The following is a 14,223-nucleotide window of genomic DNA, read 5'->3' as shown; positions in this document are numbered from 1 at the left end:
AGATACAGCACGTAGACTTGAAGATGTCAGATTCACTCTCTACAGAAGGAAAAAGTGAGACTGGCGGGGTGTCCGATGGCCTGAGAGGGAATTAGGACACCTCTCAGATCCCCAGGTCGGCAAGATCCCCTGGAGGAGGAGAATGGCAACGCCACTCCAGTATTCTTGCCTGGAGAATCCCACAGACAGAGGAGCTTGGCAGGCTACAGTCCATGGGGTCACAAAGAGTTGGACACGGCTGGGTTAGTAACACACAGATACTTTCTGAACTAAGGCTCTCCAGTAATCAAGAAACACACGGGTGGAGGCAGGGAGGGATAAAGAATAAGTTGGGATTAACACAGACACACTACTGTATACAAAACAGGTAAACAATAAGGACCCACTGTAAAGCACAGGGAACTATACGCAACATCTTATAACTTGTAATGAAAAAGCATTTGAAAAGGCACACACACACACACACACCTATATCAAACTGAGTCACTGTGCCGTACACCTGAAACTAACACGACACTGTAAATCAACAGCACTTCAGTTAAAAGAAAAAAAGGAGGACAATCCAGAGTAGTTACTTAAAATCACTGCAACAGCATCTATAATTGAGAAATGCCTTTGAGGGAGCTGCGTTACCTTTGGATGAACGCATAGCAAAACTGCAACACGGGGACATCCACCAGGGGCGATTTCTGAAAATTAAAGCACAGCTAATTACTCCAAAGTGGGAGGAAACAAGGCTAAGACAAGAATTCAAATACAGAAACCAAACAGGTTCTATCTGCTAACAAATCAAAGGTTTCCAGCTCTGGGAGTCTTCTGAATATAATAATATAAAGGATCTCAGTGAAATAAAAGCAAACGTACCCTGTGATGGCCCACATCCTTAGGTCCCTGTTTATCAGACTCCCAGTCCTTTCCCACATTTACCTACTTCTCACCCCAGACTTTCAGCAAGTATTTAAGCAATAGTTGGCATAACGACTGAATCTCCTCAGACACGAAGCTGGTGGCCTCAGGAGCCCGTGTCGAGCTACAGACAACGCCAAATGCGAATTCTTAGCTCCGGGAATTTCCCCCAGACAGCTCAGACAACTTCCCTACGTCCCAAATGGCTGGAATTACTTGGAAATAGGTTTTCAAAACACATATTTTTCCCCCTTCTATTTGTCAGTTATAGAAGTTAAGCCAATTAAACCACAAAGGCAACTTTGTTATTCGAAAAGTCAAAAGCCAGTTGGCCAGATGATGTCTTTTGGTTTTTTATTTTTAAGCCCAGGATTTGCAGACGCTTGTAGATCAAGTACTGAAGGAACAAAGCGGGAAAGCACCTGCACTCTGCATGAAGCTGTCTGTCGCAGGGCCAGCTCCCCCATGGCTGTAGCCGGGATATCATTCGGAGGGACTGACCAGCCTCGGGGAAGGCCAGTCTCCAGCCACCTCAACCTGCTTGGAGTTATAAATGCCAATCCAAGGTCTGTTATGTGAACATTCACGTTCAAGAGTAAAAGGCAGGACCTTCCTGCCAGCCATGCAGTGGTTAGGAACCTGCCTTCTAATGCAGGGGACGGGGGTTCCATCCCTGCTCAGGGAACCAAGATCCCAAGTGCTGCAGGGTGACAACGCCTCAGTGCTGTACCTAAGGTGCCTGTGCGCTGCAGCGAAAGATCCCGCGTGCTGCAACTAAGACTCGATGCCCACAGGAAATAAAGAAATAAATACTTTTTAAAAAAGGGTAAAAGGCAACCAGTTGCTGTGCGTGCTAAGTCACTTTGGTCGTGTCTGACTCTTTGCGACCCCGTGGACTGTAGCCCGCCTGGCTCCTCTGTCACAGGGATTTTCCAGGCAAGAATACTGGAGTGGGTTGCCGTGCCCTCCTCCAGGGGAATCTTTCCGGATCTCCTGCTTCCTGCATTGGCAGGCAGGCTCTTTACCACTAGCACCACCCGGGAAGCCCCACAGCAACAAGAGTCCTAGGCCATGAAGAGATCTGAGGGCAGATGCCATGCAGCCTCCCGTGACCATCTTACATCTGATTCCTTAAGCCGGTTCCATGATCTGGCCTCACGGGGTTAAGCTGCAGGCTGCCTCATCTCCTTCCCCCAACTAGAATGCAGGCTGGCTGTGGGCGGGGGCGGCGTCACTCTTTAGGATTCCCCACTGTGGACGCACATACTTGATGTTCAATGAACACGTGGAATGACGGAAGGCGACCAGGGCCGAGAGTAACTGACTGGTTAGAGGCCCCTGGAGGCCCTCCTCCCAGCGAGGACATTTCTGCAGAGGGCGACCCTGAGCCACGGGCCCTTTCAGAGGAGGCGCCCTGAGTGGAGGGGTCTCTTGCAAGGCAGGCGGAGCTGTAAACACTGCTAAAGGTATTCCTGGTCAGTTTTCTCACTCTGTGGGGAAAATGCGTGAACGCTTCTCTGATTTCAAGGTTTAGCTTTTGTTCACCACCCTTTGTGCTATGACTTTAATATCTAAGAGCAAGATTTATTTGTTATAAAATTTTGGTAAAATGTATTTGACAAAATTTACCACATAAAACATTTTTAAGGGTACAGGACAAGGGCATTCAGGACATTCACTGCTACTGTTGGGCAACTATGATCACCATTCATCAGAACTATTTCATCTTCACAGAGTGAAACTCAGTCCCCATTACACACCAAGCCCAGTCCCTCCTCCCCCAGCTTCTAGTAACTATCTTTCTCTTTTCTGTCTCTGTGGACTGGACCACTCCTGGGTACCCCATATAAGTGGAATCATGCAATACTGTCCTTTTGGACTGACTTATTCCCCTTAGCATAATGCTGTTAAGGTTCATCCATGATATAGCGTGTGTCAGAATTTCCTTCCTTTTCAAGGCTGAGTCATAATCCACTGCATGTGTATAGACCTCACTGTGTTTATCCATTCATCTGCTGACGGGTTATTTCTACTTTTTGGCTGCTGCTGCTGCTAAGTCGCTTCAGTCGTGTCCGACTCTGTGCGACTCCACAGATGGCGCCCACCAGGCTCCCCCGTCCCTGGGATTCTCCAGGCAAGAACACTGGAGTGGGTTGCCATTTCCTTCTCCAATGCATGAAAGTGAAAGTGAAGTTGCTCAGTCGTGTCTGACTCTTAGCGACCCCATGGACTGCAGCCTACCAGGCTCCTCCGTCCATGGGATTTTCCAGGCAAGAGCACTGGAGTAGGGTGCCATTGCCTTCTCCAACCGGCTCTGGTATACAAATATCAGTTTGAATTAAAACTATTTTTTAGTGATCGCTTGGCCCACTCCATTAATTTTCATTTAGGGAATTATTCTTAAGAGTGTTTCTGACGATATCATCTGAAATTACCTGAGAGAGGACAATTATTTCAAGGTCAGAACAAATCCCTGGTTTCTATCAAATTAATTCAGAACAAAATAGCTCCAACACTTTCAATGAAGAAGTCTGCTTTGGTGAAATCAAAGACCTCTCAGGCGTAAAACCATAGAGTCTGTTCTATTGCAAAACCACTGTACGTAAATGAAAAGGTGTCTAAGCAGTAGAAAAGCTCCCTCAACTGCTATGCAGAAATTGGGCAGAAAAACTATAGGAGCTTTGTGGTTCAATCACGTCACCCTTCAAAGACCACTGACATCCCTACAGCCAGATGAAAGCTCTGCTTTCTCAGAATCTCCAGTATGAGTTAAGTCCTCTGGTGTGAATTTTGTACTTTGACAAAAATTATGCAAACTTTTAACTTGCCCATGGACAAAGATGCTCTTCTTGACCTAGTCTAGTCAGGCCCCTCTGCTTTTTGTATTTTTAAAATATTTGTTTGTTTGGCTGCTCCAGGTCTTAATTCTGGCATGTGGAAGCTTTAGTTGCATCCTACGGGATCTAGTTCCCTTTACTGCTGTTGTTCAGTGGCTAAGTCACGTCTAACTCTTGGTGACCTTGGACTACAGCACACCAGCCTTCCCTATCTCCTGGAGTTTGCTCAGGGTCATGTTGAATTCAGCTCCCTGACTAGGGATCAAACCCAGGTGCCCTGCATTGGACAGCAGGGAGTCTTAAGCTGGAGAAGTCTCTGGGTTTGTTTTTTTTCAGCCAGACAGCACGGCTTGTGAGATCTTAGTTCCCCGACCAGGCACTGAACTGGGACCCTCAGCAGTGAAAGTGGAGAGTCCTAACCACTGGACTGCCAGGGAAGTCCTTAGCCAGGCTCCTCTGAGCCCTCATCTTGACCAAGCCTCAACCTTGATCTACAAGGTTGTACCTTCGGCACAAACGATTCCATCCATACCACAAACTAAGACTTGAGCAAACACGACTACGGTTCCCAGCAGCTCAAGGCTGTGTCCTAGGGAGATGACCTCGACCCCCTTAAAATGAGAAAGCTCAAGGCCTCAGAAGCAATCTGCTGTGTGTTCGGCCAAGTCCTGATACGTTCCTGAAGACCCCTCCTTCGAGCATTTATTAGGAAAAGCTTATGGTTACAAATCCTTCCTCTGTCCCTCTGGGATGTGAATGCCTCTTCTCCAAACCAGGAATGTCTTTCCCAAGGACCTGGTAGCCATCCCTTTAAAATATCATCAAGAAAGACAGGGCCCCTATCTCCCAGGATCCTGGGGAGCATAGGAACCAACCTTTCACAACACGGTCTGTAACTATGCTCTCATTACACTCACCAAGCCCTTTCGTGCTTGTTTGTAGCTTTCCACTCCCCTGACTCTGCTGAAGCTCTGCCCTTCACCCTTTCTATTCATCCTCCCCATAAAATACCCACTCACCTCTGCACAAGCTGGAACTGATCACACCTCTTCCACCTACTGCTGGAGCTACTGAATGAAGTCGGTCTTTTCTACCTTTAACCAGCGTCCGGCTTTGCTTATCTTTGATGCTTTTTAGGCTGCAAGTTCCTGCAAGCCAAGTGCCATTTCCTCTTTCTAGATTTATTTGATTTGGCGCACAGCAGGCCCTTGATAAGAACCACTACGGGGATTTCACTGGTGGTCCAGTAGTTGAGAATGCAAGAGACGTGGGTTCAATCCCTGGTCTGGGGAACTAAGATCCCACGTGCCTCGGAGCAACTAAGCCTGTGTGCCGCAACTGCTGAGCCCAAGTGCCACAACCAGAGGGCCCGTGTGCCTGCAATGAAAGATCCTGCAAGATGCAGCTAAGACCCAGTGCAGTCAAATAAACAAAGTACATTGCAGAAAACAGAACCACTACTGGGCAGAGTGCTCTGCGGTGGGCTGTAAGGATGGAAGTCCGTCCCCTCAGGTGGTTCGCACCTCAAGACGGGAGTCCGTGGAGCACGTCTCATACATCTCCACAAAGTCCGGCGAGAACACCTCCCTTTTACGGCCCCTTGAATTCCCTGGTGCTCCTGCAACCTTTGTTTCCCTCCCAGACGCCATCTATACAATGTTGACTGGAAGAGTCCTGCGTTCATCCGAGGCCCCCCAGGCTCCTGACCTCATCCCCTCGGATCTGCGGTGGGTGCTTCACCACCTCCTTCACCAGGTGCAGCACCGAGTCCGTCTGCAGGGTGCTCAGCGCACAGATCAGATCCACTAGGGTCAGCTGGGACGTGCTGGCCGCCGGAACGATCTGCCGAGAAGAGGACCGTTCCTTGAGAGAGACAACAAAAATAAGCAGGACTCCCAGCAAGCACTCTGTGATACTTGCTCCTGGAGGAAGAGATGTGTTTTAATCTTTGAAACAAATATTTAAAGGAATATTAGGTAAAGGACTGTATTGGTAGGAAGAAGAGTAAGGTTAAAAAAAAAAAAAAGCTTTTAATCACAGGAATGTAATCAGTATATGATACAGATGAGGAATAAAAGGCATAGCCAGTGACAGGCAATTGCTCTGGTCTTTATGAGTTCAAGCTGAGAAAGAGTGTTGGAAACATAGTATTAACTTGAAGAAAACAGGCTGATTATCCAGAGCCAGCCCCCAGAGTACGAGGACAGCAAGTGAAACAGGAAAACCAGGTTCACAGAAGCTGGCCAAGGAAGGAAAGTCCTGGCATGGGAGGTGGGTTTTGATGATCAACATGGGGGTGGGAGCCTGCCCTTGGAAGTACAAGGGTCCTCGCCAGGGAAGACCCCACAGGTGCTAAGCTGGGTGGCCTGGACCACCAGCCTCTCCTGCCTCCTCGGGTAATGGGGTCCACACTGGGCGCTGAGCCAGTGCCGGGGGGTGGGGCAGACGCTCTGAAGAGGTACCGGGCAGGAACCTACATGGACCATGGACGGAACCGAGGGTGAAGCCCGTGCTGGATTTACAGAAACAGGAGACCAAGGTCCTGGCAGGACCTTGTGATGGACCAGTCGGTGGAGAACACTTAGGCAAAATGTAAACCAAAGTCTTGGCAGAGGAATGCGATGATTTCTTTACCATCACAAACGAGTATTATTCTCATAAATTAAAAAAAGCCAAATGTCAACTGTGACTGTGTCAGTGGAGGTTCAGCAACTGTGACAAGCATACCTCTCTGGGTGGGGGTGGGGGGAATGTTGATGGGGGTGGAGACGTGCATGTGTGGGGGCAGGGGAGTAGGGAAAATCTCTATACCCTTCTCTCATTCTGCTGGGAACTTAAAACTGCCCAGAAAGAGAAAATCTTTAAAAAGATTGGTTTGAAAAAAAAAAATAAAAAGAAAGCTTTTAGAAGGTACTATAACCAGGGAGGGGCCCCCAGGGGTCCACGGGTAGAATGAGGAACCACTTCTTAGGCTGGGGGGCAGGTCCCGCAACGGTGTTGTTCTTTGAAATGTACATGTTAGATACACTCTTGGAAGTACACTATTAGACAGTAGATTAAAATGTTAAATGAAAAGTACGATATACCCATCGTACGGTAGGAAGAGAAGAAAACAGAGGTTGGGTGGGCTCCACTCTCTCCCCCACCTCGCTGTAACAGGCACAGCTAGACGATGACGTCACGAGTTTAACACGGTGGGGGGGGCCGCCTCCGAGGTCTCCCCTGGCGGCCTGTGGGGTCACCTCTAGATCCCACGGGGCCGTCCGCGCGTGGCTTCGGTTTCGGGCTTTACCTTTGTCTTACTGTGGCGTTTTCCCTTCTTCCTGCTCCACACGGCTGCAACTGCTGCTGTCAGCTGAACTCCAAGAGGCGCTGTCAAGGGGTTCAAGAAGTCTAAAATTTTTTGTCGTATGGTCTTAAAAAACAAAACAAAACAGAAAGACGATGAGTGAGAGCACAGTCAGGGCTCCAGTGGACCGTGCACTTCACCACTAGCACCTGTGACCTTGGGAGCTTTTGTCTTAGTGTAGTGGGCATTATGCTGGGGTCTGGGGGCGGCGGGGTAGGGGGGTTAGGGAGATGGTGGTGGTGCAGAGCACCGCCTGGAGGAGTTGGACAGGACGCATGGGGGGAGGTCCAGGTGCACAAACAGCAGAGCAGCGACTCCTGGGAAGTGATGGATACCACCTTCGAGCAGATAGTAGCAGGGCAGTGCTCGGAGCAAGTCACCTGAGGCTTTGCAGACCCAGCGAGAAAGCGGAGACCCTGCAGGGAAGCCCCCAGCCGTGCTGGCCTCAACCAGCTCAGGGAGGGCTTGTAAGTACCAGGAAGGATGTGCCTCGGTTTCCAGAAATATGTGCCATTTACCCAATTTTATTATGCGGCCAACAAAAACGGACCCACGCCACGGCCGGGACGTCACTCGCCACCCTCCCCTTTGCTGTGCCTGGATTTCTCTGCATTCCCGAAACCTCTGTGTTCCCTCCTCTGTGGATGCTGTGGGTCTCCCAGCCTCTAACACACACCTGGGAAGGCACATCCTCTCATCCTGGGTCTTGGCTCAGCCCCTCTGCCTCAGGAAGGCCTCCTTGACCCTCAGAGCAGAGGTCACAGGCTGGCAGAGTGCCCTGCGTTTCTTTGCAGCGCTTCTCATCATTATTTTAAAGTGGATGGTTAATGTCTGTGCCTGCCAGGAGGACCAGGACTTCCCTCTATCTTGTCCACTTGTGGACAGGCAGGGCCAGGTACAGAGCAGCAGGCACACATGTGCCTGTGCAATGAATGGATTTACCTTGGGCTTCCCTTGCTCCTTGCAAGAAAAGCTATGACCAACCTAGACAGCATATTAAAAAGCAGAGACATTACTTTGCCAACAAAGGACAATCTAGTCAAAGCTATGGTTTTTCCAGGAGTCATGTATGGACGTGAGAGTTGGACCATAAAGAAAGCTGAGCTCGGAAGAATTGATGCCTTTGAACTGTGGTGTTGGAGAAGACTCTTAAGAGTCCCTTGGACTGCAAGGAGATCCAACCAGTCCATCCTAAAGGAAATCAGTCCTGAATATTCATGGGAAGAATTGATGCTGAAGCTGAAGCTCCAATCCTTTGGCCACCTGATGAGAAGAGCCGACTCATTGGAAAAGACCCTGATGCTGGGAAAGATTGAAGGCAGGAGGAGAAGGGGACGACAGAGGATGATATAGTTGGATGGCATCACCAACTCAATGAACATGAGTTTGAGCAAGCTTTGGGAGTTGGCGATGGACAGGGAGGCCTGGCATACTGCAGTCCATGGGGTCGCAAAGAGTCGGAGACAACTGAGGGACTGAACTGAACGTCCCTGTCCCCACTGCCTTTGTCTAGCATCACTTTAGATACAACTGAGCTGGGGATGGGGATGTCTTCTCCCTCCTACCATGGTTTCTGCTTGAGAGAGATGATTCGGGCCCCGGCTCAGGACCTTGGGTCCTTCAGGGAGGGCTTGGGTTAAGTGCTCAGTAAATGCTGCATTGTCGTTGTTCAGTCATGTCCAACTCGTCACGATCCTGTGGACTATAGCCCGTCAGGCTCCTCTGCTATGGAATTCTCCAGGAAAGAATACTGGAGTGGGTTGCCATTCCCTTTGCCAGGGGATCTTCCGAACCCAGGGACTGAACCCATGTCTCCTGCACTGCAGGCATGTTTGATTGTTTCTTTTTTTAACCACTGAGCCACCTGGGAAGCCCCTGGAAAGCCCCCAACAAATGTCAGCCATCACCACAATGAATTCTTCCATCAGTCCAGGGGGTAGGCTACTAGTAACAGACTCATTTCACAGAGGAGGAAACGGAGGCTCAGGCTGAGTGAACCTTCTGAACCTTTTTAGAGATTAATTTTTAGGCTGAATTTAAGCAGGTTCCTGTGGCCGATTTCCCTTGGAGATCATCTCTGGAACCGACAGAAAATTTCTGGAGGCCCCACCTGTGCCTCCCAGAACCTAAAAGCCTGCTGGTCTGGGAGTCAGACTGCCAGACTGACCACAGGAAGAATCACATGCTGTCTCTACACCCCTCATCTGTCCACCTGGGAATAATAATAGCACCTGCCTTGCAGGTGAGGACTGAATAACGCCAGTAAATATAGAGTGCTCAGATGACGCCCGGCACCCTGTTTGCAGCGGAGCAAACGACAGCACACAGAGGTTGAATGCACGTGCTCAAGGTCCCACAAAGCAGCTGAGCAGGGAGCCAAATCCAGGTGACCTGGGTCCCAGGGCCCTGACCTGTTCTGCTGAACCCAGGCTGCCAGAGGCCGGCGTTAAGCCCTGAGGGCACGCGCCAGCGGTGCTCTGCGGACGGGAGACACGGCCAGACGACTGGGAGCCACTGGACATGGCGATCACACACTGAGTTACGTGCCTGGGTGCCTCCCAGGGAGAGTCAAGGGTTTAACGCAGCACGGGACCCTCTGGGGACTTCCTGGGACAGATCCCTCCACGCTTGTCCTCTGCCGGCCTCGTTTGTGGAAAAGCTTTCGCCTTCCAGGCCTCCCCTGAGTCACCGACGCCTGGCTCAAGAATTAATGACTTCGGGGCTTTCCTGATGGCTCAGCAGTCAAGCATCCAATGCAGGAGACACGGCTCCAGGCCCTGATCCGGGAAGATCCCATATGCAGTCAAGCAACTCATTCATTCCTTCTGCCGCAACTACTGAGCCTGTGCTCCAGATCCCGGGAGCTGCACCGACTGAAGCCTTCGAGCCCAAGATTCCGTGCTCCATGACGAGAGAAGCCACCACAACGGGAGGCCCACACACCGCGATGAAGCATAGACTCTGCTCCCCGCAACTAGAGAATGCCCTTGCTGCAACAAACACCCAGCATGGCCAAAAATAATTTTTCTAAATAGCCAAAGGGAAAAAAAACTGAAAAGTACTCACAAAAGCCTTAAGAAGGCCATGAATATAAGGCTTACTCATAAACAAACTGGAGATTTCTACTTCCGGTTTACTTATAACAGTACTTCTAACGTGGGTTTCTCTGGGCACGTTCTCTTTGACTATGTATGTATACATCCCTGTGTATTTTTATTTCTGGCAGGACAATACAAGACAAAGGAAATCGTAAGCCTGCAGAGGAAGCTCTCTCACTTTGGTGGTTTTAAAGTAAACGGAAGAGGATCCCTTCGTGGCTCCGAGGAGATCGACGGGTCTCTTCTGAGTCTCCTCCTTCCTGAGGACGTTCCAGAGAAGGGCCATGGTGTTCACAATTCGAGGGAGCTCTTCCAGAATAGCATTCTTGGCATTCTTCAGATTGGTAGGGTCGGTCACAGCAGCGGTCTGAAAAGCAGAGACAAAAACTTGAGACCCGGCTGCACTTCCCTTTCCATGAGGACGCTGGGGCTGGTGAGATGGAGTCTGGGTTGGAGCACTCCCCAGGGCAAGGCCTACACGTGGTCTAGAAATAAGATGCCTCCCTGAGCATTTAAACCCACGACTTCCCTTCAGAGAGAGATGTCTGTGAGTCTGAGGCTCATTACAAACTCGTTACAAACTTTGCAAATCCCTCAACCAAAGTACTAGCTCCGTTCTAAAATTTAATACCAGATAGGGTAGAGTGGGCTTCCCTGGTGGCTCAGGTGGTAAAGAATCCGCCTGCAATGTGGGAGACCAGGGTTCGATCCCTGGGTTGGGAAGATGCCCTGGAGAAGGGAATGGCAACCCACTCCAGTATTCTGGCCTGGAGAATCCCATGGACAGAGGACCCTGGTGGGCTACAGTCCTTGATGTCGAAAAGTGTCCGACGTGACTGAGTTATTTTCACTTTCTAGGGCAGAGTAATCAAAACATAAAATGCCTTCAAACTCCATAAAGTAAAAAAAAAAAAATACATGGAGAAAAGATCACATTCTATGCCACACTGGGCAAGGGCTGACATTGCCCCCAGAGTGGCCAATGAGAACAAAACCACATGGGCGTTACTTACGTACGTACATTTGCACATATACTTGCACACAGGCTTGCGTTATTTGCATGTGTGCCACATGGCATTAATACTGACACACATGTCTGTATTACATACATACATTTCTTATTTGAAACAGACATAATCCCAAAGAAGACAAAACAATATGTGAAAACTGCCTCGAACTCGGGAAAAAAAAGCAATTTACCTTTTTGCTTTGGTTGGGTTGTTCCAAAAGACAGAAATGACTAATGGTTGTTAGGCCTTCCAACAGAGTGAGTGGATAATCCGGGGAGATGTTTTCCCTCTTGGAGGTTATGCTTTGGTGAAGAAACGAGAAACTGGTTTTGAAAATCTTTAAGAATGAGGCCAGAAAAGTTTTTAATCCTAAACATAGAAACCACAGACATATCACCATCTTAAAACAAACTGGGACTCTCATAATGAAATACTGCTACAAAAATGACAGGCCTCTTTTGAACTGTTTTACATTTATCTGGTCGCTTTGGAAAAATGTTTCCAGATGTTTTAGGATTTTTGTGCAGAGGATTCACACTTTTATTTCTGTTTTGCAAAAATAATGGAGACAGATTGACTTGTCCTACAACCCAGATCTGGCCTGGGTGGTCAGATGGAATTAAAAATAAAGGAATCCACATTCAGTTCCTTGTTACCCTCTTTTGACAATTCTAGCTAGGCTTCTGACTAGGTTGAAATGACCCTCCAACTGACGAGGGCCAATAAGCCATTCGTGACAAAAAGCTCTCATTAAACCAATAGGAATATGCCTCTTCCCAGGTGGCGCTAGTGGTAAAGAACCCGCCTGCCAAGGCAAGAGACATAGGAGACGTGGGTTCCATCTCTGGGTCGGGAAGATCTCCTGGAGGAGGAAATGGTAACCCACTCCAGAATCTTTGCCTGGAGGATCCCATGGACAGAGGAAACTGGCGGGCTACAGTCCACAGGGTCTCAGGAGAGTCGGACACGACTGAAGGGACTTAGCACCCAAGCACCAGTTGCCTCAAGGCTCACTGTACCTAAAGGACAGCTTCGCTGACTCGCTCTCATACTGCTTGACCAGCTCATCCAAGTTTTTGCAGATCTGGACAAGGAAGGGTGTTACAGTCCAGCCCAGGGACCTTCCGAAGTACGGCAAGGAATGCGTGACCAGGCTGACCCAGGCCGGGTGCATGCCGTAGCCATAGGCTGGCTGCAGGCCCTTGACCACGGCGGCCACCAGCAGCCCCTGCGATGTGAGTGGGTGGGGCCACACGTACTGCAGGGCCCTGATGGCCTGCTGGAAGTTCAGGGCCCGCCGCCACTCCCGGGGCAGGTCAGGCAGCTGCTCCGCCTCCTCGGGTGCCTGGCCCAGGTGGTGCTCCAGCACAATGAGCACCTGCAGCAGCTTTAGCAGCTCGATCTGCAGTGGGTGCTCGCTCCAGATCTGGTCCTGGCCCAGGTTGATGACATGCTCCTCCAGCACGCCCTCTTCCCGCAGGGCTCCTCCCGGCGTAGCCGTGGCCAGCCCATAGCGCTTCTGGCTCGTGTACATGGAGGCAGACAGCGAGAGCAGGACGAACTCCTGTACCCGGCATCTCTGCAGCAGGCCCTGGATGAACTCCACGTTCTTGCCCTCGGCCGCCTTGGCCACCGAGACCAGCTCCGTCATCACCCTGATCAGGACCTCCACGCTCTTGACCTGCACATCCCGGTTGCCCAGGATGTCCCGGTGCGACACCCTCAGGGAGCAAGGGTAATAGCTGCGGAGGAAACTGAGGCACAGGTAGGTGAGGAGCTCGATGAGCAGCGAGTGCGGGCACGCGCTAGGGGGCTGGCTTGAGAGCTTGCCGTAGAAGCTCTGGCCCCCCAGGGCCTCCTGGTGGCGGGCCAGGAGGTTGGAGATGAGGTTGAGGTGCGCCGTGGCGCTGGTGTCCACGCTGGTCCTGGACACGGCCTCGATGAACTCGCGTGGGTTGGTTTTGAGCACGGCCTCCAGCACTGAGAAGGCGTAGAGCACCCGCCGCGAGTCGTAGGGTTGCAGATAGAGCAGGATGTGCGCGAACAGGGCCTCCAGCCTCGCCTGCCTCTCGCGCTGCTGCTTCCGCAGCCGGGCCGCCGTCAGCGCCTGCAGCTCCGCGGCCGCCTCCTCGTCGCTGGACGGCGGCGACTCCGAGGCTTGGGTCCGGTCCGAGTCCGCGCGCACCAAGCACGTGGGGCTGCCCACCTGCGGGCTGGGGGCCCGGGCAGCCGCAGCCAGGGGCGCGCAGCACTGCTCGCCGCCGCTCAGCTCCTGCGGGTAGTGCGCCGGCGAGGAGACGGAGGACGTGTTCTCGCTGCTGTCCGTGGCGCCGGAGCTCGTGTCCGCCGACTCGGTGCGCTCGCTGCCGTCCTCCACAGTGGCATGGGCCGGCCCGTCCAGCAGGTCCTCGAGGCGTGTGGGGCGGTCATGCTCGCGGGGCTCGCCGCCCACCAGGCGCGTCTCGGGCTCCGTTTCCACCTCGGCCCAGATGGCCTCACGGTCCACCGTGGTGAGCTGGCTCAGGGGCGCGCCGTCTTCACAGCCTCCCTCTGGCAGCTCAGGTGCGTCCCACGCCTCCCCGAATGAGGCTTGCTTCCTGTTGAGCCAGCGGTGCCAGTCTTCTGCAAGGGACGGAATGACAGACAGCTTGAGAACAGAAGGGTTCGTTATGTCAGGCAGTTCCACAGTGATCTTGGTCTTAAAGGGAGGCAGCAAGATCAATATTAGTAAAACGCTCCATGGGGGCGGGGAAGGGGCAAGACAAATTCTTGGCAATATCTGGATGGGCTGGGATGATCCCCTGGAGGAGGAAATGGCAACCCACTCCAGTGTTCTTGCCTGGAGAATTTCATGGACGGCTGAGTGGCTTTCACTTTCACATAGAGAATATAACCAATATGATATAATAACTATAAATTGAGTATGCTCAGAGGCTCAGTCGTGTCTGACTCTTTAAGATCCCATGGACTGTGGTCCACCAGGTTCCTCTGTCCCTGGAATTCTCCAGGCAAGAATACTGGAG

General features: G+C 51.2%; 1 protein-coding gene across 4 annotated transcripts in view; it reads right to left on the bottom strand.

The window, feature by feature from the left end:
• Positions 1 to 14,223, bottom strand: part of DOP1B (DOP1 leucine zipper like protein B) — a 130,862-nt gene that overhangs the window by 30,283 nt on the left and 86,356 nt on the right. For 3 of the 4 annotated variants that reach the window (XR_804602.4, XM_005202123.5, XM_059889571.1), the window contains exons 19-24: positions 12,220 to 13,822; positions 11,391 to 11,502; positions 10,369 to 10,557; positions 7,036 to 7,158; positions 5,451 to 5,606; positions 634 to 689 (exon numbers count right to left, since the gene is read on the bottom strand). Coding sequence is in view for 3 of the 4 variants with exons in the window: in XM_005202123.5 (XP_005202180.2) it covers positions 634 to 689; positions 5,451 to 5,606; positions 7,036 to 7,158; positions 10,369 to 10,557; positions 11,391 to 11,502; positions 12,220 to 13,822 (2,239 nt within the window). In the remaining variant the exon portion in view is untranslated. The remainder of the gene's footprint in view (positions 1 to 633; positions 690 to 5,450; positions 5,607 to 7,035; positions 7,159 to 10,368; positions 10,558 to 11,390; positions 11,503 to 12,219; positions 13,823 to 14,223) is intronic. The other variant, XM_002685151.6, reaches the window with a different exon arrangement.

Source organism: Bos taurus, chromosome 1 (genome assembly GCF_002263795.3).
Source record: "Bos taurus isolate L1 Dominette 01449 registration number 42190680 breed Hereford chromosome 1, ARS-UCD2.0, whole genome shotgun sequence".
In the NCBI taxonomy this organism is placed as follows: domain Eukaryota; kingdom Metazoa; phylum Chordata; class Mammalia; order Artiodactyla; family Bovidae; genus Bos; species Bos taurus.
This window is presented reverse-complemented; position numbering and strand designations above follow the sequence as displayed.